Source organism: Molossus molossus, unplaced genomic scaffold, assembly GCF_014108415.1.
Source record: "Molossus molossus isolate mMolMol1 unplaced genomic scaffold, mMolMol1.p scaffold_m16_p_14, whole genome shotgun sequence".
NCBI classification, from domain to species: domain Eukaryota; kingdom Metazoa; phylum Chordata; class Mammalia; order Chiroptera; family Molossidae; genus Molossus; species Molossus molossus.
The window spans coordinates 87,845,770-87,871,746 of NW_023425349.1; the positions used below are offsets into that span (position 1 = coordinate 87,845,770).

The 25,977-nt window shown below is 41.0% G+C and overlaps 1 protein-coding gene across 7 annotated transcripts in view; it reads right to left on the reverse strand.

Annotated features, from left to right (window-relative positions):
- Nucleotides 1-25,977, reverse strand: part of FAM120A (family with sequence similarity 120A) — a 102,636-nt gene that overhangs the window by 71,076 nt on the left and 5,583 nt on the right. For 6 of the 7 annotated variants that reach the window (XM_036260271.1, XM_036260276.1, XM_036260274.1 and 3 more), the window contains exons 2-3: nucleotides 12,968-13,214; nucleotides 9,910-9,992 (exon numbers count right to left, since the gene is read on the reverse strand). In XM_036260271.1, the coding sequence (XP_036116164.1) occupies nucleotides 9,910-9,992; nucleotides 12,968-13,214 (330 nt within the window). Of the gene's footprint in view, nucleotides 1-9,909; nucleotides 9,993-12,967; nucleotides 13,215-19,885; nucleotides 19,936-25,977 lie in introns of all 7 variants that reach the window. The other variant, XM_036260272.1, reaches the window with a different exon arrangement.

A 25,977-nucleotide genomic window follows, 5' to 3' on the forward strand; every position in this document is an offset into this window, starting at 1 on the left:
GCTAGAAACAGGAATGCGTGCAGCAGCTTCCCAGCACCGACCTCAGGAGGCTTACATTCTTGCTGGAGACAAAGGGCTCACAGGACCCGGCGGGACACCTCAGCCCTGCCAAGGAGGGAGGAAGGCTTTTGCATCATCCTCAGTGGCAGTGGTTGGTTCTCAGGTCAGCTGTGCCCCCCTCCCCACTCACTGACCACACCCCCCAGGCCCAGTGTTTTCTACTAACGAGTCAAGAGTGAGGAAAACACTTAACCACTACAGCTGTTAGGTAATCACAAATGGCCATACCTTTGAGATTCTTGGAAAGCTATGATCAGTATCATTATCTTACTTATATTTGCCTAAATAAAGCTATGAAGAAGCTGCTAAAATGCAATTAATCACAAATAACGTTAAGTGTGACGATAGCTCTGCAGACAGAAATTGCTACCCAGATATACTAAAGTATTTTACTGAAAATTTAAGTATTTAATGTATTGAAACTGAGCAAAAAGAGGTTCTCATCACAATGTGCAGGCAAGGAGCACCAGCAGCCCTGATGGAAAGGCAGGCCTGGCCTCCCCCATGCAGGCGTGTCCACATCCAGGGGTCTGCAGTGTTCTATGGCTGCGTCCCTCTCCTGGGGAATGTTCTAGCATTTCTGAGCGCTGTGTCAGGCACGGCACTGCCCTCGGCACGTACCACTTGATGCAGTCCTCACAGAGCCACCATGTGGGGGAGCACTCGGAATGTCCCCAGTTGAGAGAAGACCAGGTAAGTGGTTGGGCCACCATCCAAACCTGTAGACGGACTGCACACTTGGCAACTGCATTCTGGTTTAATCTTCTAAACAGTGCCTCTGTTAGTGTTGAAATGTCCTTTTCTATGAAATGATGGCAGATAGTGGGTTCCTTTTTACTTCTAATAATCAGATTTAGAGCAACTAAGTAGTCCTCCCAATTTACTTTTTAAAAACAAATCCATGAAACCCAAACCCCTGCCGTCTATGAAGGGAACCCCGGGAGACTCTGTTCTTCCTTTTCAACATTTCTGTTGCTATTCTAGGTCCTTTGGAATTTCATGTGACTTTTAAAATCAGTTTTTCAATTTCTACAAAAAAGCTTGTTGGGATTTTGATTAAGACAGAGTAAATCTATACAACAATAATCTTTTGATCCATGAGCACAGTCCCTCTCTCCATTTTAGGTCCTTCAACTTAGACCACAAATTTGTAATGGCATCTATCTGTTCAGTCATGTGCTTCTCAAGATGAGACAAAGCGGACTGGGGCACCTGCCTAGAGGAGAGGGGTTTGCTGAGCAGGTGAGATAAAGAAGGAGCAAGAAAAGAGTGATGCTGCTACAACTAGTTCAAGGTAACCTACCAGGAGGTCCCAGGCTGGCCAGGGAAAGATAACCCATGAGAAATGGGCAGAGGGTCCCACGGAGGGCCAAGGAGCAAAATGTCAGCTTGTGGAAATCTACAGGTGAAGACAGTGGTGACAGAGGAAAGAAAAGATAATAACGTTTACGACAAGAGAAGAACTGGTGGATGACTCTGGGCCTAGAAAGCTACAGTGCAGTAGGAGGCAGACCTCTACAGTTAAGGGAAACAAAAACCATGAGGTCTTTGGGCAACCTCCAGTACACTGAGCTCACAGGGGATTCTGGAAAGCAACGGGGAAAGACTGACAAGATCGCCAAAGCTACAACAAATGACAAAAGTGACTTGAGTGGAGTGACTAGGAGCAGTAAAAGGTGGTACATTTAGGTGGCCTGAGTCTCAAAAGAGTTATCTCAAGGACCCCATCAAGAAAGTAGAGACAATCATAGAAAGTATCTGCATATCATGTATCTGGTAAGAGATGTAGGTCCAGAATATATTTTTAAAAAACTTTTATAACTCAATAAGAAGACAACCCAACTTAAAAACAGATCAAGGATCTGAATAGATACTTATCCAAAGAAGACATACAAATGGCCAGTGAGCACAGAGAAAGATGTTCAGCATCACCAGTCATCAGACATGCAAACCAAACCACATGAACAGGAGGGCTGAAGACGAACCACCAGATGACAAGTGCTGTGAGGATGTGGAGAAATCAGAGCCCTCACAGTGCCGGGAGCAATGCAAGCGTGCAGCCACTGTTTTCCTCAAAATGTGAAGCAGTTACCACCTGACCAGCAATTCCAGTCCCAGGTAGCTCCACACGCGGACTTGCACATGAATATTCACAACAGCCAAAGTGGAAACAATCTGACTGTCTGTCACCTGATGAACAGATAAACTGTGACATACATATCTATACAGTGGAATATTACTTGGCCATAAATGAATGAAGTACTGACACATGCTACCACATGGATGAGCCGTGAAACAATATGCTTATTAAAGCTAGATACGAGATGTCACATAATTCCACTTATATAAAAGGTCCAAAAGAGGCAAATCCACAGATCAGTGGCTACCAGGAGGGGGGGGAGGGGGAGAAGTGAGGAGTGACTGACAATAGGCACAGGGTTTTAGGGGGGTCATAACATATTCTAAAATTATGTAGTGATCATGGTTACATAGCTTTGTGAACATTAAAAAACACTGGACTGTATATCTTAAAGGGGTAGATTTTATAGATGTGAATTATCTCAATAAAGCTGTCATAAAAATAGAAAAGCTTTCTAACCAAGAATGTCAGTTTTAGAAATAACTGGCTGGGAAGTCCCAACTCTGTCACATGTCCTCTGGTCCCAGATTTGTCTGCTCTCAAGAAAGGTAATGTCTCTGGGTGAGCTGCCTCCAGGGGCCCGGTGCGCAGGACCACAGGTGAGGCGCAGGACCACAGGTGAGGCGCAGAGTGTGTGAAGACAGACAGGGTCAGAAAACCGCCATGAGAGCCCTATTCCAATACACGTGAACCCTCCCCGACAGTGCTAGGGTTCTGGACCCACGGGGGAGGAAATAAGCTAGAAATGTCTGCACACTTATTTTTTTAAGACTGAGAATATGCTGCTAAATTTAACATAAAACCAGAAGCATCCAGGTCATGAGAAGACACACAGAGAGCAAAAGTGCCACTGGCTGAGCTTCCCTGTCTCTCTGATGCTCCTCCAAGGCCTCAGCAATCAGGCAATGTCAACACTGTAGTTTTCAGCCTCCTCTCATGCCTCCGTCCTGCTGCTTCTGGATGGGCCGTGCACTCCAGCTCGGGAAGAAGCCGCTGGCAGGCCCAATTCCTCAGGGAACAGCCAGGCTGAAGCAATCCTGTAACGACTGGAGAGCACAGATCTCTCCCAAGACTCTGCCCCTTTCCTAGAAATGTGACGTGGGAACCCCTCCCCCATCTGTAAAACAGACAGAAAAGCTATACCGAGCTCCAACCATTTCAGCAGATTCCTTGGAACTTCAAACTTTCCACCTTCACTTGAGAACCAACATGGAGGGAAACTCTAATGAATAGACAGGCATAAACAAGTAAAACTCTTGGGTTCAGTTTCATTTTTTCCTTTTAAGAATTCCATATATAAATTCAAAATAAACCTTCTTAATTAAAAACAGGTTTTGACAACCTAAAAGCTGACAACCCAGTACAGAGACTCTGTGCACTGAAGTCCCACAGGGACCATTAAGAATGTGGCTCAGTGGTAAGAGCATCAGCCTGACCACCCAAGGGTCTCAGGTTCAATTCCCAGTCAAGGGCACATACCCGGGTTGCAGGTTCAATTCCTGGCCCCAGTCAGGGTGTGTGCGCGGGAGGCAACCAATCTATGTCTCTCTCTCACACCGATGTTTCTCTTCCTCTCCCATTCCCACTCCACCCCTCCCTTCCACTCTCTCTAAAATTCAATGGAAAAATATCCTTGGCTGAGGAGCAACAACAACAAAAAACAAATGTGGTGCAACTCATGTGCATAATGATAGTGACATTATAATGACAAATTAATAGGATACACATTTTAAAAAAAATTCTGGAGGATCACATGTCAGTCTATTAAAAGTGGTTATCTTCCAGGAGTGGGATTTTAAGTAGCTCTGCCTCCACATTGCATAATCGTTTACTTTTCTCAGCCTCCCAGGTCCCTAACATTATTTCCTCTAGAGCCCAAAACATCCTTGGATTTGGAAGTGCTGCTTAGCTCTTACAAAAATATAGGACAACTTCTTGAGAAGGAAATATATTGAATTAACTTCAATTAACACTGATATGCAAGCAGGAATTCCTTCTTCGGAAGGTCTACAGTGCCCAAACTGTCACCTCCCACAATGCCCTAAAAGGTAGAACTCAGAACGAATGAAGCCCATCTTTCTATTTATGTACAATTTATACCCAACTTACTTTCACAAAAGATTTCACAAAAGATCTAATGGCCTGCCTCATTCCTATAAGGTTGCACAGAATGCTAGATATACCAAACACCCTCAAAGTGCCTGAAATTATGCTGCTTTTCTTTTTTTTTTCCTTTATCATTCACCTGAGGATATGTTTCCATTTATCTTCAGATAGAATGGGGATGGGAGAAGAACATCAATTTGAGAGGGACACATCAATTGGTTGCCTCCCGCATGACCCTGACCAGGGCCGGGGATGAACCACAACCGAGGTTCGTGCCCTTGACCAGAACTGAACTCGCAACTCTGGTCTGGGGGCCAATGCTCTAACTGATGAGCCAAACCGGCCAGGGCTATACTGCTTTTCTATCTGGAAGCTGGCTCCACATATGACATGAAACCCAAACAGGACCCAGGCACAGGGGATGTGTGGCCTGTAGGATGGCCAGACACTGGGCAGCAGGTGCAGCTAAGAGGAAAAAGAACCTCTGAGCTGGCACTTCATCCCAGGTTCCACCGAGAGCCCTGCCATGTGCCCCAGCCTCACCCTTCTGTCCACTCCATGTTCCTGGGATCCTAACATGTTACTCTCTCAACACCAGCCTAGCTTCCTCCTCCCTGGGGTTGAATACACGCTGTTCCTAAAGACACTTGTAAAAAACACTACTCAGAGACTTTTGATGGCAGACTGTTAAGACATAAAAAAATACAAAGTTAGGGATAACTTTGGGAAAAAATCTAAGTAAATTAAAACAAAGTGTCCCTGATGTGACCTGATAGGCTGCCCTGGCACCCAGCTGCCTACGGTAAGGTAATACTGCTAAAGGAAGGTGAGTGACTAAATATCAGTGGATTGGAAGGCTGGGCTGTAAACACTCCGGAATTGTTAAATTAGAAAGGGAGACATGCAAAGGCTGGGTCTCGGATGGAGCTCTGAGAAGAAGCAGAAGCAAGGGGACTCTGGAAGAAATGTGTCAACCAGCCACACAGAGGTACAGGCCTGGCCCAGGCTGATGGACAGAGCTGGGATGGGGGTGTGGGGGTGGTCTCCTCTGCCTGCTCACCACAACTGGGCTGTGACGTAGGGAGAGCAATACAGAAACTGAGTAACTGCACAGGAGAACAATGCTTGCAGGAGGTCTGGGAGAGGAAAGGCCAGAATAAAACTGCAAGGTGGTTTATCCAATAAAAAGAAGATGGCAGAAGAGACTCCATGGCAGGAAATACTTGGGGGTAATTAACAACTCATGGGGATAAAAATGAGAGATGCATGAAGTTTAAGAACACAAAAACCATTAAAATGAATACAAAGACCTGTAACTAATGGTCCAATTTTTAAAAAGTCTTTAATTAAAATAACTAAATACCTACTCAAAACAAAAAAATTCCACAACTTAAGAACAACAAAATAGTCAGAAAGCTCCTTTTAAAAAGGGTGCTTATTTAGCCCATGCTAATGGCCAGGTGGTCCCACCAGACTCGGCGGCTCCACACCCCCGAAAACACCCCTTTCTACAATTTTACGTTACACGAAATGGCCTCCCACTGTTCTAAATACAAATAAAATATCCTTTACTTCCAAATCTAAGAAATTTGATACCATTTTACTAGCAACTCTTAATATCAAAAGTGAAGTACTGAAAAGCTTAAAAGCTAACTGGCGGCCTACTTCCCCTTCCTACAGCTCTCATGTGATTTTAGACACGAAGTACCTCTAGCGATGCATTCGTGCTCCTCGTGAGCATGAGCCCTGATTAACAAACAAGTAAGGCAGCACACAACAGAATTCTATTTCCTTCTTGGCTTCCTCTCTGTGGATGCCATTCCATGAGCTAATTATCTTATGTTCCTCCCAACCCTGCAGGTCTCTCTTATACTTCCTAACCCTCAGAGGTCCATCACAGACACTTACTCTTAGCACAACTAGCACTGTGGATGGTGAGGTTGAAATGTTGAGAGCACAAAGATCATGATAATATCTGTTAAGTAGTGCTGTGAATTTGTTAAATAATGAGTTCATAAATCACCAACCCTTTGTGTACAATAAACAAGTAGATTTGACTCTGGCAAAATATTGTAGGATAAAAAGAATGGATCAACAAAGACCTGAACTTGGGAATGCAAATTTAGCTATCTTTAAAAGCTGTGCATACAAAATAGTGTGTTAAAAAGGATTAATAAAAACCATGAGAAAGTTTCATAAGCAACAACTAACCAAATTTTCAACCTGGGAAAAAGAAGAGACTAAAAAGCAGATGGGATGCATACAATTCTATACAGCAGCAATGTTCATGGGGAAAAAAATCACCACATCCAATCTCCCACCATCTACGTTAAGACGACAGAAATGATGGTCCACACAGAAAATGTGTATGTAAGGTCAAAACATAAAACCACTGCAATTTTTGAACTCCAAGTCAGAAGTGCTTGCATTTCATAATGTGACTTTAAAAATCCTACAACTTATCAAGTCACTAAAAAATTATTTTGGATTGATTCTCTATTATGCCATAAAAACACCCAGGCAGCTTTGGCTGGTTTGGCTCAGCGGTTAGAACGTCAGCCTGTGGTCCAGAGAGACCCGGGTTCGGTTCCTGCTAAGGGCACATACCTCGGTTGCAGTTTGTCCCCGGCCCTGGTTGGGTCGTACAGGTGTGTCCCTTTATGTTTTCACTGAAAGTGAACTTGGGTGATACAACCACTCAATGTGTCCCTTTCACGTCGATGTTTCTCTCTCTCTTTCCCTCCCACTCTATCTAAACAATATATGGAAAAATGTCCTCAGGTAAAGATAAAAAAAAAACAGACAGACAAAAAAAAACACCCAGGCAATATTTAATACACACATGATAAGAATGCATAAAACTTTACTAGATCCTGATTTAAACAAATAAACAATGCTACAAATGATTTTCAGGGAACAACTGGTAAAATTTGAATACAAACGTAATATTAAATAACATTAGGGAATTACTGCTAATTTAGTTGATGTGATAATAGTAACATGAATAAGTTAGAGATTATCTTATATTTTGGTGGTAATGATATAAACGGAAGTTTTCATAGGTGAAGTGTTATATTTGCAACTTACTTCCAAATAGTTCAATAAAAAAACAAACAAACATATAAATACTTTATAGCAAAATGTTAATTGTTGAACCAAGATGATGGATATATTGATAATCTTCTATTTAACTTTTTAGATACTTAATCTTCTTCTTAACAAAAATATTAGGGAAAACACATGATAATGATGTCAGTGACCAATCTACAGACCAAGTTAGTTTCTCAGTAATTCTTCAAACAGCTCCTCACTTCCACTCTCTAACAAACGAAGCAAGGCTAGTTCAACTTAGACACATGCATCTGGCCTAGGATCCCTGGAGCCTCTCACCCTACTATTCAAAAAACATAAACCCGGAAAGAAACAAGCCTTGGCTTTGTCTCCACTTACAGCATACTGCTTAGCAAACCCAATGAGCACAACACCTTGAAGTCTACCTAATTTAAGCTGTACTTTCCCCAATCTGCATTTCAATAATGGACACGCCAAGAATTCAGAACCAAGATTACAAATTTGTAACACTTCATAAATGTAAACAGCAAATAAAAAGCTTTCCGCCCTGGCCGGTTTGGCTCAGCGGTTAGAGCGTCCGCCTGCGGTCCAGAGAGACCCGGGTTCGGTTCCCGCTAAGGGCATGTACCTCGGTTGCAGTTTGTCCCCGGCCCTGGTTGGTCGTGCGGGTGGCAGCCACTCGATGTGTCCCTTCACGTCGATGTTTCCCTCTCTCTCTCTTCCTCTCTCTCCCTCCAACTCTGTCTGTACAAAAAATGGAAAAATGTCCTCGGATGAGGATTAAAAAATAAATAAACAAAATAAAAAGCTTTCGCCCTAGCCAGTTTGGCTCAGCGGTTAGAGTGTCGGCCTGTGGTCCGGAGAGACCCGGGTTTGGTTCCCGCTAAGGGCACGTACTTCGGTTGCAGTTTGTCCCCGGCCTGGTTGGTCGTGCGGGTGGCAGCCACTCGATGTGTCCCTTCACGTCGATGTTTCTCTCTCTCTCTCCCTCCCACTCTATCTGTACAAAAAATGGAAAAATATCCTCGGGTGAGGATAAAAAAAATAAAAAAATAAAAATAAAAAGCTTTCCTCCTTCAAAGACAAAAAACAGAAAGACAACCAGTCATTTCTAACAAGAGGAGAAAGGCTGGCTAACTTTCAGTGGATGTGGAAAACCCCCATACCAAAAACTGTTAGAAATAAAAACACTGTGACACGTTAGTAAGAGGGGACAGATAGTGGGTTCTTGGTGGCAAAGAACAAGATGAGATAGGAAAGGAATTCCACTTGACCTTTCAGGTATCACCCAAGTTCACTCTCAGTGAAAATATAGAACTCTGATTTGAAACTCACCACCAGTTAAGACTACTTCTTGAGGGAAAGCAGTTCTGACAGAACTCAGGACTTTTACAGAAAAATGGGCCTCCGGAACCATCCCATGCAATCTCCCTTCACTACAAGGAACTGAGGACAGACTGCTAGCCAGTCTACACCCCAACTTCAGGATTCTCCACCTAACAAACTACAACTGTGAGTACAACACTAATAGTAGAGCAGTCGCAGCCAATTTGCCCAACAAAGGGAACTGGGCACACGTACAACCCCAAGCTTTCCAGTGGCTCATGGCAATTCCACTGCTGTGCTCACGCCAAACCGTAAACTTTCCCACTTTAGAAAATCAAAGTTAAGTCCATCTTCTCAGATGTTCATTCATTTCACAAACAGGAAGGAAAGATAATAAAATAAATAGTAAGTGTTAATAAGACACTTTATAAGAACAACATTAAGGCCCTGGCCAGTTTGGCTCAGCAGTTAGAGCGTTGGCCTGCGGTCCGGAGAGACCCGGGTTCAGTTCCCGCTAAGGGCACGTACTTCGGTTGCAGTTTGTCCCCGGCCCTGGTTGGTCGTGCGGGTGGCAGCCACTCGATGTGTCCCTTCACGTCGATGTTTCTCTCTCTCGCTCCCTTCCTCTCTCTCCCTCCCACTCTATCTGTACAAAAAATGGAAAAATATCCTCGGGTGAGGATAAAAAAAAAAAAAAAAAAAGAACAACATTAAGTAAGAAGGAACTATTTCTCTAATAAACTTTGGTTTCCTCCATCATTCAAAAAGCATTAAACCCTTATATAGACTTTTATAGTTTTAGAAAATGCTTAAGAAAGTTATGAAATTTATCAAATTATGCTAACGCATTGATCTAAGTAACAGGTAACTCTACTAGCTATTGAAAAATACATATCTGTAAGTAAGAAAATTCATATAGGAAAACTAGCTGAAAGAAGGCTCCCTTGTAAGTGCAGGGCATAAAGAAATGCTCTAAGGGAATTTTTAAGGACATTTATAGTTTCTCTCAAGTACAGATGTTGGGAACAAGACAAGACAGGTTGTGTTTAAGGCAGTGCAGATCCTGCCTCAAGGGAAAGCATGACATCGTGAACTTTGTGGCATAGTTAAGTTCCTTCTACAATAAAGGAACATTATGTATATTAAAGTAATAGCAAAATCAACAGCTGATGATTACAAAGGCTGGAAATGAAATGAATCTGTACCTTAAGTGAGGCAAGTGGGTGTTCTGGACCAAGTAAACTCCAGTGAAAGGAAGCCAGGTCTTCATCAGGTAGAATGTGATTTCCTGGAATGCAAACACGGAGACTATGAAAGCTATCACTATGAGTGACACAGGGAAGCTTATCACTGCATGGTATAATCCAAAGATTACACTCGTTTGTGATTTAGACTTTAAAATGTAACTTTTTAGGACCACCTCATTTGATAAACCACATAAAACTTCCACACAGAAATCTGGACTATTTCTTCATCTTTGAATATAAAGCATACAGCAGGCCGACTTCTGGGCTGCCTGAAGCACAAGGTGATTTTGCAGCCTCCCTCCAGCAGCAGTCACACTGAGCATACTATGTGACAGCCAGCAGCAGTCAACTGAGCATACTATGTAACAACCTAAGTGACTTCCCAGCCAGGACTAAGGTCAGCCCGATAATGCCAACTTGATAAGTTTTCACTGGTTCAAGACAAGACTGCACTCTGTGCACAAGTTCAGCAGCAAAGGTGAAATCGGCAGTTATATGCAAGGTTAAGTGACGACTACTGCTTGTGGCATAGGTCAACACCCTCTTCATATCATGTCCACTGCCACCCACAAATGGATGTGACAAAGTAGAGACCACACTACCACCAACCAATGTCATTCAGCTATGCACCCAATCACCAGGCTATGTCACCAATGAGAACTGTGTTCAGTTGAGAAGCTATATTTGAAGGAAACATTCTCCCTTCACTATAGTGCTTGCAGTCTAATACACTGACATCTTCAATATGTTATCACAGTGAAATTTTAAAAAGCAGTAATTTCCTAAGTAATTCTGTGATTTTTATATAATTTAGTCACCACTACAGGGACAGCAGTTCAGTGATTAGGTGCTAACAGGAAGCAAAGTGAGGTGATATCATTTGTAACATTCCTACTCACAATATTCTAAAAACACAACACAGAAGCAATGAACTGCCTGATGCCCAGAGGACATAGCTAAGTCCTGTCCAGGCACTGCTCTGCGCTGCCTTCCTCTTTTCATGGATTGCACAAAACTTTAATGAGAAGTATGAACTGTCTGAGACTTTTTAAAGCTTCTATATACAAAAAATATTAACCCAATTCCAACATCACTAAGTCTGTTAAAACATGAGTCAAATATATTTTAAATGAGTATTCCACCCAACTTTGATAAAACAAAACAGCTTATATAGCTATATTTTCTATTAAAAAAGAAAAATCATCTTTCTTATTTGAGGACATTGAAACTTGTATACAAAATCTAAAATAAAAATGCTCACCCAATTAAGAGTTTGCCTATAATTTGGCTAAATTAAAAAAAAAAAACACTCCAAGCCCTAAATTCATTCATTAAAACTATTCAAAATGTTACTACTGATTGTTTTTCATTTATTTAAAAATTTCACAAAATAATTTAGCTAAAGGAGAACCGGTATTATCTCCCAAGAAATATATTCAATGTTTCTTAAATAAGATCAACAAATATGCTGCCACATCTCAAGCTAGCTAAGGCATTCATACTCTAAAAGCATATGATTTTCCAGTTCATTAAAGTCAATTAAAATCCCCCAAGTCATTCTGTATAATGTTTAATATGAAACTTTTTGTAATGTGACCATCTAATCACTTTTAACATCAGAAGAATACACTTTTATATTTTAACATTTGAAAATATTAAAGTATATTTAGAAAATTAGTTTTAATCCTCCAAATCACAAGTCACAAGAGTTGCCTAAGAAGACAGACAGAAAACAGCCAAGTACAAACTTAAAGACAATTATTTGAGATTAGATCCACATAAATAAAGACAATTTATGAAATCAGAATTTTGTTGACTGATTGAATATTATACAATTTGAACTGAAAATTTGTGGCTTGTGAAATATGAAAATTTGCTTATAATAATTTATAATTGTATATAACTTTTGTAATGTTCATAAAAATCTGATAATTAGAAATTTCTAAAAATAATCCACAATATAATTCCCCTCTTAATATAACCTGTTTGGGCCACTAACCTCCACAGAATACTAACTGAGAAAGTACATGGTCTTACTATCTTGAGCCCACATATCTTTCAAAAGGGGTCTGTGTGTTACAAACAGCCCTCATTCCATCACAACAATTCATAAATTTTAATCACAGGAGGACATCATTCAAAACATGTTGACTTATATTGTGGATATAATTCTTACATACTCGCAGGAACCTAGAGCTGGATATTGAAGTAGATATGGACATGCAGACAGAGGAACTGACAAAAGAGAAAAGAAATAACTATAAAATGAAAACATAAAGTAACAAATGAATGTAAAATTTTTTTAAGTAAAAAATAAGTAAATATAGCCCTGGCCAGTTTGGCTCAGCGGTTGAGCGTCAGCCTGCGTACCAGAGTCCCAGGTTCAGTTCCTGCTAGGGGCACGTACCACAGAAATAAATAAATAAGTAAATATATAAAATCTTAGTTAAAACAAGATTTCATCCTCTCTAGGTATTTAACGTAAGAAATTACTCCAAAGGAATTTTTAAAGACATTTATATATTTACTTAAAATGTAGGCATTGTAAACAAGGTAAGATAGCTTGTTTTTGTTGTTTTTCTTTTAAAGTAGAAAGTAGTGTGTGTCTCAAAAATGAGGGGGAACACAACAGTACTAACTTTACACCATGCTTTTTTTTACAACGAACATCATTTATGCCAAAGTTTAAAGGTCAAATTTTCATAGTGAGATTGTGTTAATGTTTGTGATTTTTTTAAATGTTATTTTCCCTAACTTTAAGTGAATTTATTCACAAAATTAGTTTTTTTGCCCAGACGGCACAATACACAAACAAACACATTAAAACAAAAGAAGCACATTATCAGCAACACCAAAAACACTACTAAGAAATGCTTTTGAGGAGGAGCCCATTCCCTGGTTCTTTTAAATTTAAAATAGAATCCAAAACATTCCAGCCCTGAAATTATTAATATCAGTATGCTCTTGGCACACATCTCCTTAGCAACTGGAGATCACTTCCACACTGCCCACCTACCTAACAGAGCGGCAAAGATAGGGAAGCGGTTTGGGTTCAGGTCCAGCTGCTTGGCTACCTCGTGCATCAGGTACTGGCTTGTGGTAAGACTTTTCCCGTTCCGGCTCAGTTTTAGGGCGTGGGCACTGAAATAGTAGGGGATGTTGCATAGCGCATAATCAGAGTCGTAAGCAACCAAGCCATGAAAGCCGTTTTCTCTGCAGAAACCAATCACTTCTTGATGATGGTCCTCGATGCTCTGCGCGACCTGTGCAAGTGAGAAGGACACTTGGTCAGAGGCCAGATACCACAGCAGCACATGCTCAAAATGCAGACATGTCTGTACAGAATCCAAAAATTCCTGATATGGGAAATACTCAAGAGAGCCAAACGGTCCAGAGTGCCTTATTAAAGTGTGCGGCACCTTGCTCAAATGGGAAATCATCTCCTGGTCAGTAACATATGATCCTATCCACACTGCAAATTAGTGTTTGATTTCTTATCCAGGTCAAAGATCACCTTGCTCACAAATATACAATGCCACCTCCCCAAACCCAGTATTTTTTTAAAATATGTTTTTATTGATTCTAGAGAGAGAAACCAATGAGAGAGAAATATCTATTGGCTGCCTCCTCACCGCCCCCTGCTGGGGACTGAGCCTGCAACCTGAGCATGTGCCCTGACGGGGAATCAAATCAGCAACCTCTTGGTGCATGGGCTGATGCTAAGCCACTGAGCCACACCGGCCAGGCACAAACCCAGTATTTTGAAGGAAAGGAAAAGAGGGATGGAAAAAAAGAGACAGAACAGGAAAATAAAGACATGTAAAGAAGATGAAAGAGAGAAGCCAGCCACCCTCAGTGACACCAAAATAATTTCTTCAAAGTAGATCAAATGTATCAAATAGGCAAAATAATCAGAAGAATTTTTTAAAAAGCCAAGTATATCCATCTACTAGTTATTATATACTCTGAAGCATTCAGCATATGAGGATAATAAAAACGAACACATTTACCCCAAAATAATTTTCACATGCTTCTTCAGTGCAAAAACCAGGCCTGGTAGTATGGCACCAGGTTCAGAACCACCATGGGTACCAAGTCTAAATCTACTGCCTTTTTAGTGATGAAAACTATAGACAAAGCCTTTTTACTTCTACTGCCTCTCCCACTGCAAAAAGTCACCCCACCTATCTCGAGTGCCTGTGACATATTAAGGAGGGGCAGAGAAGCAACTTCCAAGGAAAAGTAAAAGGTGTCTGAAACCTCTCTGTTCCTAAACACACACCTAACAGGCACTGAGAAACATTTTCCTAAAATATATAAGGACAATTGACTCCTCTCCTGCTGTTTTCCTAACTCGTTCACCCAATTAAAATCTGCCGGGGTTTTTTTTTTGTTTTTACAATACAGCACGGCTGCTTGCTCCATAGATCAGACATCTTGTAGAGGAGATAAGGCAGAATTCACCATACAAGTTGAGTATTGCATAAGGTATTTTAGAAAACATAATTTTAAACTAAACTAGGTGATTCAGCTACCTATGGAAAATTTACTCTCCACAGAGCCCCTAAAGGTGAAAATTATGTGCCTTTAAATGTAAATTTCTACAAGGCCACTGTCCAATTATGTGCTTACATGGAATTAAAATTAAATTACAATAGAAATTAAGTTTGAGTGCTCAGTGGTCACCTACTGGATATCACTGTGGAGTTATTCTCATTTCTCATTGATTTTCATAACAGAAGTAGTCACCAAATTTTGCTGGAAAGATAGTTATAATGAATCTCATTTAAAGGCAAAGCAAACCTCTTAAAGATGCACATGTAAAGAAAAAATAATTTCCTGTATTCTTGAGGTAAAGTTTTGATAAAAATATGCTAGTTTGGCCCTGGCTGGTGTGGCTCAGTGGCTACAGCATCGGTCTGCACACCGAAGGGTCAAAGACTTGATTCCAGGTCAAGAGCATGTACCTGGGTTGCAAGTTTGATCCCTGGCCCCGGGCAGGGCATGAGAAGGAGGCAGCTAATTGATGTGTCTCTCTCACAACAATGTCTATCTGTCTGTCTCTCTCTCTTCCTCCCTCCCTCCCTCCTTCCTTCTCTCTCTCCCTTACATTCGCTAAAAATCAATGGAAAAAATATCCTCAGGTGAAGATTAACAACAAAAAATATACTTTTGAGTCTGTAAGAAAAAAATAAAACATGAAATTAGTCAACTAATGTTCTATTTCTTAGGAGAATCTTATTTTATTGTATCCTTTAATCTAAAAACATTGTACATTCACTAAAATAGAAAAGTATAGTTTAAAAAAAATTTCTAAAATTAAGCCAGTTTCATCATCTCACATTCTAAAAAGGATAACCTTCATCTAAGCTCTCTACCTCAAATCACTTATTACAGAGAACTTTATATTGATAGCGAGATCTTAAAATATTTTTAAATTACTAGTAGATCCTGGCTATTTTGCCAACATCTTTAATAGTAAGTCTGTACAGTCTCTTAAGTGGCCCCGACCCTGCCTGTGTGGCTCAGTGGATTGAGCATTGGCCCATGGACTGAGAGGTCCTGGTTCAATTCCCAGTCAGGGCACATGCCCAGGTTGCCGGCTCCATCTCCAGTAGGGGGCGGGCAGGAAGCAGTCCATCAATGTTTCTCTCTCACATCAATGTTTCTATCTCTCCCTTCCCCCCTCTCTAAAAAATTAATGAAAAGATTTTTAAAAAGAGTCCCTGAAATGAAAGGGTGTGGGCTATCATGCCCTTGCTCCCTAATCCAAGGAGTTCTAGAAAAGACAGCACGGCTGCTTGCTCCATAGGTCAGACATCTTATAGAGGAGATAAGGCAGAATTCACCATACAAGTTGAGTATTCAATATTTATATTTTGCAAGACAGTTTACTAACCCAATTCTTCCAAAAAACCAAGGCTGGGAGCAGTTCAGAGGCTGGCCCTGCCCACCTCCAGGAGGGCAGTCCAGACATGACATGGCTTGTCTTCTCTGAGTGCCCACTGGCTGTCAGTCACTGGGTAGAGTGCCTCATGTCATTATTACCACATTATCCTCACAACCACGTGGAGGTAAGAGAAGGGGCCAGCCCTTTGGGGACCGCCCAGATGGCTCTTTGATCAGGGAAGAGCCAGGTGCAAGGCCCGGAGGTGAGCATGGTGTGCATCCCGCCCTGCTGACCCTGGGGAAAGTGGTGGGTGATGGCGGCAGAGTAGGCAGCTTATCAGTCTAATCTGGCATGATTTCAAGGAAGGCTGTTGGGTTGTAAAACTATAAGCAATGTATTTCCAGAGTTGTAAAATGGTCATGCTCTCTGACCCAGTAATCTTACCCCAGGAAATAGAGCCTAAGAAACCAACACACCCAATAAAAAAACGTTGGGAACATAAAAAGGGTCAGGGTAGACTCTTGTGGGAAAAAATAACTTAACATTAAAGAGCTGGGTACATACAGAGCTACGTGGTGTTGTGAAGAAACCTGGGCAAAGCTTATGACAAAATACCAAACAAAACCATTTCAGAATATATTATCTGTACATACAACCGTGTAAAACAGTGGGAAAAAACTGGAAGGAAAAAGGCAAAACCCACCACAGTTGTGTCAGAATGGTACAATTATGCTTATAAAAGATTTTTTTTTAAAGAAAAAAGTCCAGTAAAAAGCTGAAGCAGCACTAGGATGCCCATACTGGCCACCTCTGTGCCAGCAAACTGAGGACAAATGCTCTTCCTTCCATGTGCCCCTCGCTTGCAAGATGACAAAGTACAAAGCTTACTCATCTGCGTATCAAGGGTCTAGCTTGGTGCCTGGCACACAGTAAGCACCAAAAGAATGAAAATCACTGGAGAGTCCCATTTCGGGGGCCCCCAAAGACTCTTTAAACTACCTAAACTACCTAAAGATTAATAAGATACTCTGTTCAGAAGAAGACAACATCTGGTAGAGACTTCCAGAGTTTTCATCTGCCTCTAGAGAGTAAAATGGGGAGCACTCCACAATCACCTCTTCCCCAAATACAGTTCCTCTTTCATTCAGAACATTTGGTTACAGACTGGGATTAAGAAGCAAAGTGAATGAACTGTTAATAATTCACTACAATACTAAGTAGCAAATGATTAACTATACTTTAAGTCCTCCCCCAAAGCTCACCCAACATTAAACAAATACGTGCCTGCTAGAATTAACTTCCTAAAACAAAAATAAAGAAATCACGCCCATAAGCACAGACTTCAAACCTAAATCAAAGCAAAGCGAGGCAATCTGTGCCCTGGTCTTGCTCATCTTTCCTATCTCAAGCACCCAGAGTGACAGTGATGGAGAGGAGAACCAAAATGTCTAGACTCCAATTCTGGCTTGATGCCCAATCTGCCCAGCTAACAAGGTAAAATTAGTGGATCTTTTAAGTTCCTTCAACTTCTAAAATTCGAATATTCTTCCCCAAGGTTGCTTGTCTTTATGTGAGGAAAAGCAACATGGCATTAAAAACTGCAAGGTAACAGCCCTGGCCAGTTTGGCTCAGCGGTTAGAGCGTCGGCCTGCGGTCTGGAGAGACCCGGGTTCGGTTCCCGCTAAGGGCACGTACTTCGGTTGCAGTTTGTCCCCGGCCCTGGTTGGTCGTGCGGGTGGCAGCCACTCGATGTGTCCCTTCACGTCGATGTTTCTCTCTCTCTCTCCCTTCCTCTCTCTCCCTCCCACTCTATCTGTACAAAAAGTGGAAAAATATCCTCGGGTGAGGATAACAAAAAAAAATAAAAAAAATAAAAACTGCAAGGTAACAGAGTCCTTCTCAATAGGCGAACAATGGAAGTGGGGCAGTACTCACTTAGGAAAGAAAATCCCCAAAACCCCAAAGGAGTTCAGAGCTAACTGGGTGGTGGACACAACATGACACGTATCTGTCCAAACTCAGTCAACTGTACATCTTGTATAGAGAATGAACTGCAATGTACACAAATTTTTTAAAAATCTGCCAGGATGTCAGGGGTACCAAGACAGAATGCGGACTGACAAATGTATTGAACTGTATTATGAAATGTCTGGAATAACCCCACTATGCTGGTGAGAGGAGCTCCCCAAAGTAACTTTGGAAAATAGATGGTGGATGAGCCGATGTCCCCCATCAGATAATGGGAGTAGAAATGTGCAAAGAGAAGAGGCCAGCATGACCCTGTGGTGCTGGGCTGGCCGTGGAGACGTCCATTAGAAACGGCGTGTAGGTGACAACGCAGGCAGGCAGGCACAGAAATCATCAGAAGTAAGTCTGTACGTGTGAGTTAGTCTGCACACATGTATCTCTCAGCTATCAGCTGAGGGCTGCGAAGCAGCAGCACCCCAGAAGTGAGAACCCCCCAACCAGGTCTGGTTTCTAAATATCATTCTCCATTAAAAAGAACAACCACCGAGAAAAAAATGGATGATGCTGGGACAGAGAAATTCAAGGGGAGCCCAGAGCATTTTCCATGTGGTGCCAGAAAGAAAGGCAGTGTTCACAAAGCATGGGGTGTCTCAGAGGAACACAGAACCTCACCTGAAAGATACCCAATGGCCAAAGCTGGAACAATTTGAGCAGTAAATAAAATAACATGTATTGGGTTACAACCCAAAGTACAAAATGAATACACGAGTCCACATAGATATATATAAATGATTACATAAATAAAGTGGAAAGACACAAATTTCCCCTAAAGAATTCAAATAACGTAAAATCTCTCCCCTTCCTCTAACTGTGAGCTGGACTGAGTTAACGGCTTCCAAAAACCAAACGGCTTCCAAAAACCAAACCAGAGACAACAGTCACATCACAGAGCAGAGACCCAGCAGACACCACCTTCACCAAGTGACCAGGGTCACAATCAACCAAGTCCTGCTCACATCATGCACCCCATGGTACAGTGTGATGAGATGGGCACTAAAACTCTGAGTAGTGGCCCCAAATCTTGAGAAAACATCAGACAGCCAAAATCGGAAGCCAGCCTACAAAATAATCAGTCCTCCAAAGTGTCAAAAGAAGCAGAGGCTGTCCTGGCCGGTTTGGTTCAGCAGTTAGAGCGTTGGCCTGCTGTCCGGAGAGACCCGGGTTCGGTTCCCGCTAAGGGCACGTACCTTGGTTGCAGTTTGTCCCTGGCCCTGGTTGGTCGTGCGGGTGGCAGCCACTCGATGTGTCCCTTTCACATCGATGTTTCTCTCTCTCTCTTCCTCTCTCTCCCTCTCACTCTAAGCAAAAAATGGAAAAATGTCCTCGGGTGAGGATAAAAATAAATAAATAAATAAAGTAAAAAAAAAGAAGCAGAGGCTGAGCTGTTCCACACCAGAAGGGACCAAGGAGAGGACACAGCTTTAGGTGACAGGGTACTCAGGATTGGGTCCTGGAGCCATAAAGTACACGGCTGGAAAACAAACGAAATCTGAACAAAGTACATGATGCAGTTAAGGGTACTGCACCAATGCTAATTTCTCAGTTTTGATCATTATACCAGTTCCTAGGATGTTAACATGCATGGAAGATGAGTGCAGGATATTTGAAAACACTCTGAACCATCTTTGCCACTTTTCTATAAACCTGAAATTATTCCCAAAAAGTTTATTTATTTATTTTAAATCCTCACCTGAGGATACTATTTTCCATTTACCTTCAGGTAGAGTGAGAGGGAAGAAGGGAGAGAGAGAGAGAGAAACATCAATGTGAGGGAGACACACTGACTGGTTGCCTCCCACACGACCCCAACCAGGGCCAAGGACGAACTGCAACTGAGGTACGTGCCCTAGACTGGAATCAAACCCAAGATTCTTTGGTCCGTGGGCTAATGCTCTAACTGCTGAGCCAAACTGTCCAGGGCTTCTCTCAGTAGTTTTAAGTTTCATCATTAAAAGGCAGGTACATCAAAACTTGTATTTGTACAAGGACTAATGGCTAAAAAACTCCCAAGCTTACTTCGTGAGTGTCATTATGCATTAATGCTGAAAGCAGCTATGCAGCCAGTCCTGTAAGAATGAAAAGGTAACAGTTACTCCTGTCTCCAGTGAAGAAGCACTTGCACAGGAGGTTTGGTCTGGCACCAGGTGAGTGAACTCCACCACCTACTTTAAACTTTCTGTACTTCCATTTCTTCGTCTGCAAAGATAGTAGTACTCCCCTGCCTGATAGGGCAGCTCAGAATCATTCATAAATAAAAAGTGCTTGATAAATGTCAGCTACTATTTGTTTTTAAGTATGCTATGTGAAAAAGATCTGCTTCTTCATACATTTTACACACACCGAAACACTGTGGGTTGTCATATATAGATTTTCTGACACAAAGAAAAAAATGCTACATGTGGTTTTACTTCAGAATAATTTCACACCAGCTCAAGGAATAACATGACACATCTTCCAGCCAGCTACCAGACTTAAAAAATATAAGTCAACCTAAACATAAGAGGATATGAGTTGACCTAAATGATACTGTTTTTAAAGGAAAAGAACAAAACAGGTTTTCACCTTTATCCAGCTGAACTCTAGTCACCAGGTATTAGGTGGGTAAAACTTAGGCTACTGACTCCCTACGCGAGAGTCCAGCAGAAGAATTAGACCACAAAAGTCAATTCTAATTTGGTGGAAGATTTTTATTTTTGTTATTTACTTTAAAAAGGCAATTTAAATGTTATGACCTAGATTAGCTATGTCTCTACAAGAGAATCTCTCCTTTTCAAAAAATCTGAAATCAAGCTTAATACGCTTCCTACCTTACATATCTCTTGTCTATAAGAACTGGTTGCAATGGTCTTAAAAGCAAAGAAAAATAATTTCTCCTAAAACAAGGGAGTGGTATGCCCTGGCCGGTTTGGCTCAGTGGTTAGAGCGTCAGCCTGTGGTCCAGAGAGACCCGGGTTCGGTTCCCGCTAAGGGCATGTACCTCGGTTGCAGTTTGTCCCCAGCCCTGGTAGGTCGTGCGGGTGGCAGCCACTCGATGTGTCCCTTTCACATCGATGTTTCTCTCTCTCTCTTCCTCCCTCCCTATCTATCTGAAGATAAATACAAAAATGACCCTGGGTGAGGATAAAACAAAAACAAAAAACAAAAAACAAGGGAGTGGTAATAGAAAAAAATCCTCAGCTTCATTAATCATAAGGGAAATGTAAATCAAAACACAATGAGATATCATTTAATACCTATTAGGATGGCTACCATTAAAAAAATAAATAAGTGTTGATGAGGATGTGAAGTGGGAACCATTATACACATTGCTGGTAGGAATGTAAAATGGCACAACTGCTATGGAAAAAAGTATGGTGTTTCTTCAAAAACGTAAACATAGAATTAGGATGTAACTCAGCAATTCCATGTCTGAGTATCCATAAAACTGACAGTAGGAACTCAAACAGATATTAGCACACCCATTTTCATGGCAATGTTATCTATAACAGCCAAAAGGTAAAAGCAACGGAGAGGCAAAATGTAGCATATATGTTCAGAAGAATGTTATACAGCCTTGAAAAAGAAATTCTGACACATGCGACTACATGGATGAACCTTGAATGCATTACGCTAAGTGAAATAAGCCAGTCACAGTAGGAATACTGTGTGATTCCACTCATATGAGGGACCTAGAGTCGTCCGATTCTCAGAGACAGAAAGTAGAGTAGCGGGTGCAGGGCCTGGGGGAGGAGGAACAGAGAATAAGTATTTAATGGGTACAGGGTTTCAGTTTGGATAAGTCCTGGAGACGGACGGTGGTGATAGTTGCACAACTAGCATGCATGTACTTAATTTCCACTAAAGTGTACACCTAACAATGGTTAAAATGGTAAAAAAATTTATTATGTATCATTTACCACAACTTTAAAAATAGAAACAAAAACTTATAATAAGGAAGAGTGATGCCCACTCTCCCCGTCTTCTCAGGGATCTCAGGCGCTGGACTCCATGATGTAATGTCCAACTTGTCAAGAGACAGAAGTTTTATTTTTCCTCTGGATAATGACATTGGCACACATGTAATGAACTGTATCTGCCAGGATATATAAAAGGATAAGATTTATTTTTTTCTTTGCAATCTCTTTAACAGATTGTCTGTGATGTGATTTAGTCTGCGTTCAATACTTATTCAATAATAAAACTGTTTTCTTTCTCTGCTAAAAAAATTAATAGAACAGTAGAGTCATGAAAGAAATACAAATCAAACTTTATAAACTTTAAAAGTATAAAAATGATAAAAGGAGAGTAGAAGACCAACATTATTTGTATTCAGTGTTTATTTAGCCTACTATATTAATTACATAATAACTCAGCTAACTCCTAGCAATAATATTATTGTTAAAAATCTAATTCCATATAATGAACATAACAGTCTGAGGAACAGGGTAGACTCAGAGATGTGGAAGTAGGGTACAGACTGACAACCCTCAGAAGAGGGGGTGGAGGGAAAAGGAAGAGATAAACCACAGAACTTATGCGCATGTACACATAACCGATGGACACAGACAACAAAGCTGGGGACGGGGTGGGGGAGATGGGGAGGAGGGTGTCAATGGGGAAAAAAAGGAGAAACATCTGCAACAAAAATAAATTAATAAAAAATAAAAATAAAAAATAAAAAGTAAAATAAAATAAAATACAAGAAAAATAATACAAATAATAAAAAAACAAATAATAAAAAATCTAATTCCAAAATACATTAAAATTTAAGTTTAGAATTCAGGGAAATGAATCTCAAATAAATATAATTTATTTCAAGATGGTGACACCTACAAACCCTTTATTGAACTATTTTAAGACTCACATAGGCGCAGGTGAACAAAAATCCAGTGCTTGTGCTTATCCAAGCAGGGCAGGCGCGCCCACCTAGTCTGCCCCGGTGGCATTTCTGCTCCTGAGATGAACAATGCACTGCAGACCTACAAAAAGTCAGCGCACCAGCAACACACCCTCCAGTATACTTTTCTACACTAAAAGAAAAAATACCAATAGCATGGTAGGTTCAGTTTTTCCAAAGCAGCCAATTTATTCCACAGACAAGTAGGAAATGCCCAATGACTGGGGGACAAATGGATCACATTTCTAGATCACAGATCCTTAAGGACTGCAAACTTACTGTCACCTTTGCAGATAATTCAGTGTGTCAAGTTCAACTCAATACTGGCCCTAAGATGCCAGAAACAATGTTCGATAGAACCAGGTAAAACAAGGAAGAAAAGATGGCTGAATTCAGCCAACTTTCCTAAGCAATTAACTCTTTTTTGTCTTCAACACAGCTCCCAAGTTAAGAAGCAAAAGGGACTTATTCAAAGGTAAACCTTTTGTCCCAGGTGGCCAGGTTGACACTACTTATCTGTGGAATTGACTCCACTGGGTTTGAACACAAACTTTCTACCATCTTTATGCCATAATATTGCCTTGCCTTGCACAAGGGGCTGAGTAACTGGTGAGTCTGGAATTAGTTTACATATCCATTTATCACATGTATTTTAAAGACCTACTATACACCGGATAATGCTCTAAGAGCTAGAACAGGCAAGGTCATCAAAGGACTTTCTATAGAAAACATAAGCATAATTAAAAATAAAGCAAATGATGCCAGCTATATAGAGACATTTGGAAAATTTTAGAGTATTTTTTTAACTAAACTGATTTATTTATAGCTAATAGATCTATTTTTAAAATTTTGTCTATAAAGTCATTGGAAAACAAATCTAATTTTTCAAATTCTAAAGTATCTCTTCTTCAGGGCTAGGGGTGGACAAAATGAGTGAAGGCATTCGAAAGGTACAAATTTCCAGTATAAAGTAGTAAGTCTTGGGGAATGTAATACACAACATGGCCACTACAGGTAACAATACTGTATTTGTATATTTGTAAGTTGTTAAGACAGATCTTAGAAGTTCTTATAAGCCATGGCTGTATGGCTCTGTTGGTTGAGCGTCATCCTGTCCACCAAAGAGTCTCAGGTTCGATTCCTGATCAGGGTACATACCCAGGTTTTGGGTTCAATCCCCAGTCAGGGCAAGTCGAGGTGGCAACCAACAGATGATTCTCTCTCACATCAATGTCTCTCTCTCTCTCTTCCCCCCTTCCTCTGCCTCTAAAAAAATAAAACTTCTCATCCTAAGAAAAAACATTTTATAACTATATAAGGTGTTAGCTAGACTTATTGTGATCATTTCACAATATATGCAAATATTGAATCATCAGTTGTAAACCTGACAATAAATGTAATATGTCAATTATATTTCAAAAAAAAGTATTTTTAATAAAGCACCTCCTCTTCATATTATATGGTATTTGGCATTTGTCCTATAGTTGATTGCTTACTAAGGCTGGAATGTGTGGCATGTGCTAATCAGTTTCTTTCCATTGTATAAATTCCCATTGTACAAAAGAAGAGCAATGTGGATCTAGGAACATTTTAGAAATGGGGTATGTGTATGTGCATATTTGAATTTAGAACACTAAGTTGAATTTTTTTATTTTTTATTTTTTTGTACATGTCCCTAGCAGGAACCGAACCCGGGACTCTCTGGTCCGCAGGCTGATGCTCCAACCGCTGAGCCAAACCGGCAAGGGCTAAGTTGAATTTTTTATTACTTCTCTTCCTGCTATACTTAGAAATCTCTATTTCACACATTTATATGGTTTTACCAAAGGCCCAAAACTTAGAATTTTTTGATTTGTTCACACCAGGATTCCCTAGCCTTCGCACTACTGATATTTGGGGATGGATACTTCTTTGCTGTGGGAGTGTCCTGTGCATTATGGGATATTCAGTAGCACCCTGGGCCTCTGTGCACTATACACCCTCAAGTTGTGAGTACTAAAAATGTTTCTAGACATTGTCAAAACCACCCCCCACCCCTGTAAGAACTACTCACTGGTCTTCAATGACTAAGTAGATTGTTCTGTGGCATCAAAGAAAGCTCCAAATGTTGACATGGAAAAATGATATAAATGAGTCCCCTGCCCCCACTAGACTAAGCTCCTTGAAGGAAGGAGTCCTTCTTTCCTATTATAGTCACTCCTTGTGTTTGGTCACCAGCAGGCCTCGACCTTTGCTAAAGGGAGAATAAATCAGCACTGGGAACCAGTTAGAAAACACAGTATAAAAAATTTAAGATAACAAACAATCTTACATAGTGGCCACTGATTCAGGTGTTGAAAAAAAAAAAAATTTGCCTGCCTGTGTAAATAGAACAAAGCAAATATATGATTTAAAAGTTGATTGCCTACATTAAACATATAGAAGATACAAGGACTAAAATCAGTCCTTGGTCTCAAGTAGTGTATAGTTAGTGAGGCAGATCCATATGCAGGTAGCTGTAAGAAAGCAGACTGCAGCGCCCAGCCGGTGTGGCTCAGTGGATTGAGCATCGATCCTCATGGTGAGTGAGATTCCAGGTCAGGGCACATGCCCGGGTTGCAGGCTCAATCCCCAGCAGGGGGCGCGCAGGAGGCAGGCAACTGATGTCTCTCTCTCTCTCTCTCTCTGTCTAAAAAATCAATAAAAACATATTGGGGGGTGGGGGGAGGCAGACTGCAGGAACTACCACTGCAAATACAGATAGATGACGTTGTGTGTGTGTCCCTGGTCCACCTTTGGGAACATCAGAAGAGACTCCATGAAGGAAGCTGGCATTTGAGATGGGCTTTCAAGTATGAGTAAAATTCTGACGAGCAAAAATGGGGTAGTAAGACAAAAGGGAGAAACATAAGCAGAAGTTGAACATTTCTTGGGGAAACAGTGAGCAGTTTGAGAGCACAGAAGGATTATGAAACATGAAAGTGTAATGGGTTCACACTGTAGGACATTCTAAAAGCCTGAACAAGGAGTTTAGAGTGATGGTTTGTTCAAGTCACTACCAGGAGAGTGACCCATCAGAGAGGAAATTCACTGGTGAGACACCAGGTGTGGGAGCCCAGTCACATCCAGAGGCAATTCTGACTACTCCCCTGGGCAAGACATGGTTTAATGAAAAGGTATTTATCCTTTGTATATATCTTGCATTCTACTTTTTGTTCTATTTTATTCCTTATTGTTTTTTCTAAGTGCTAGT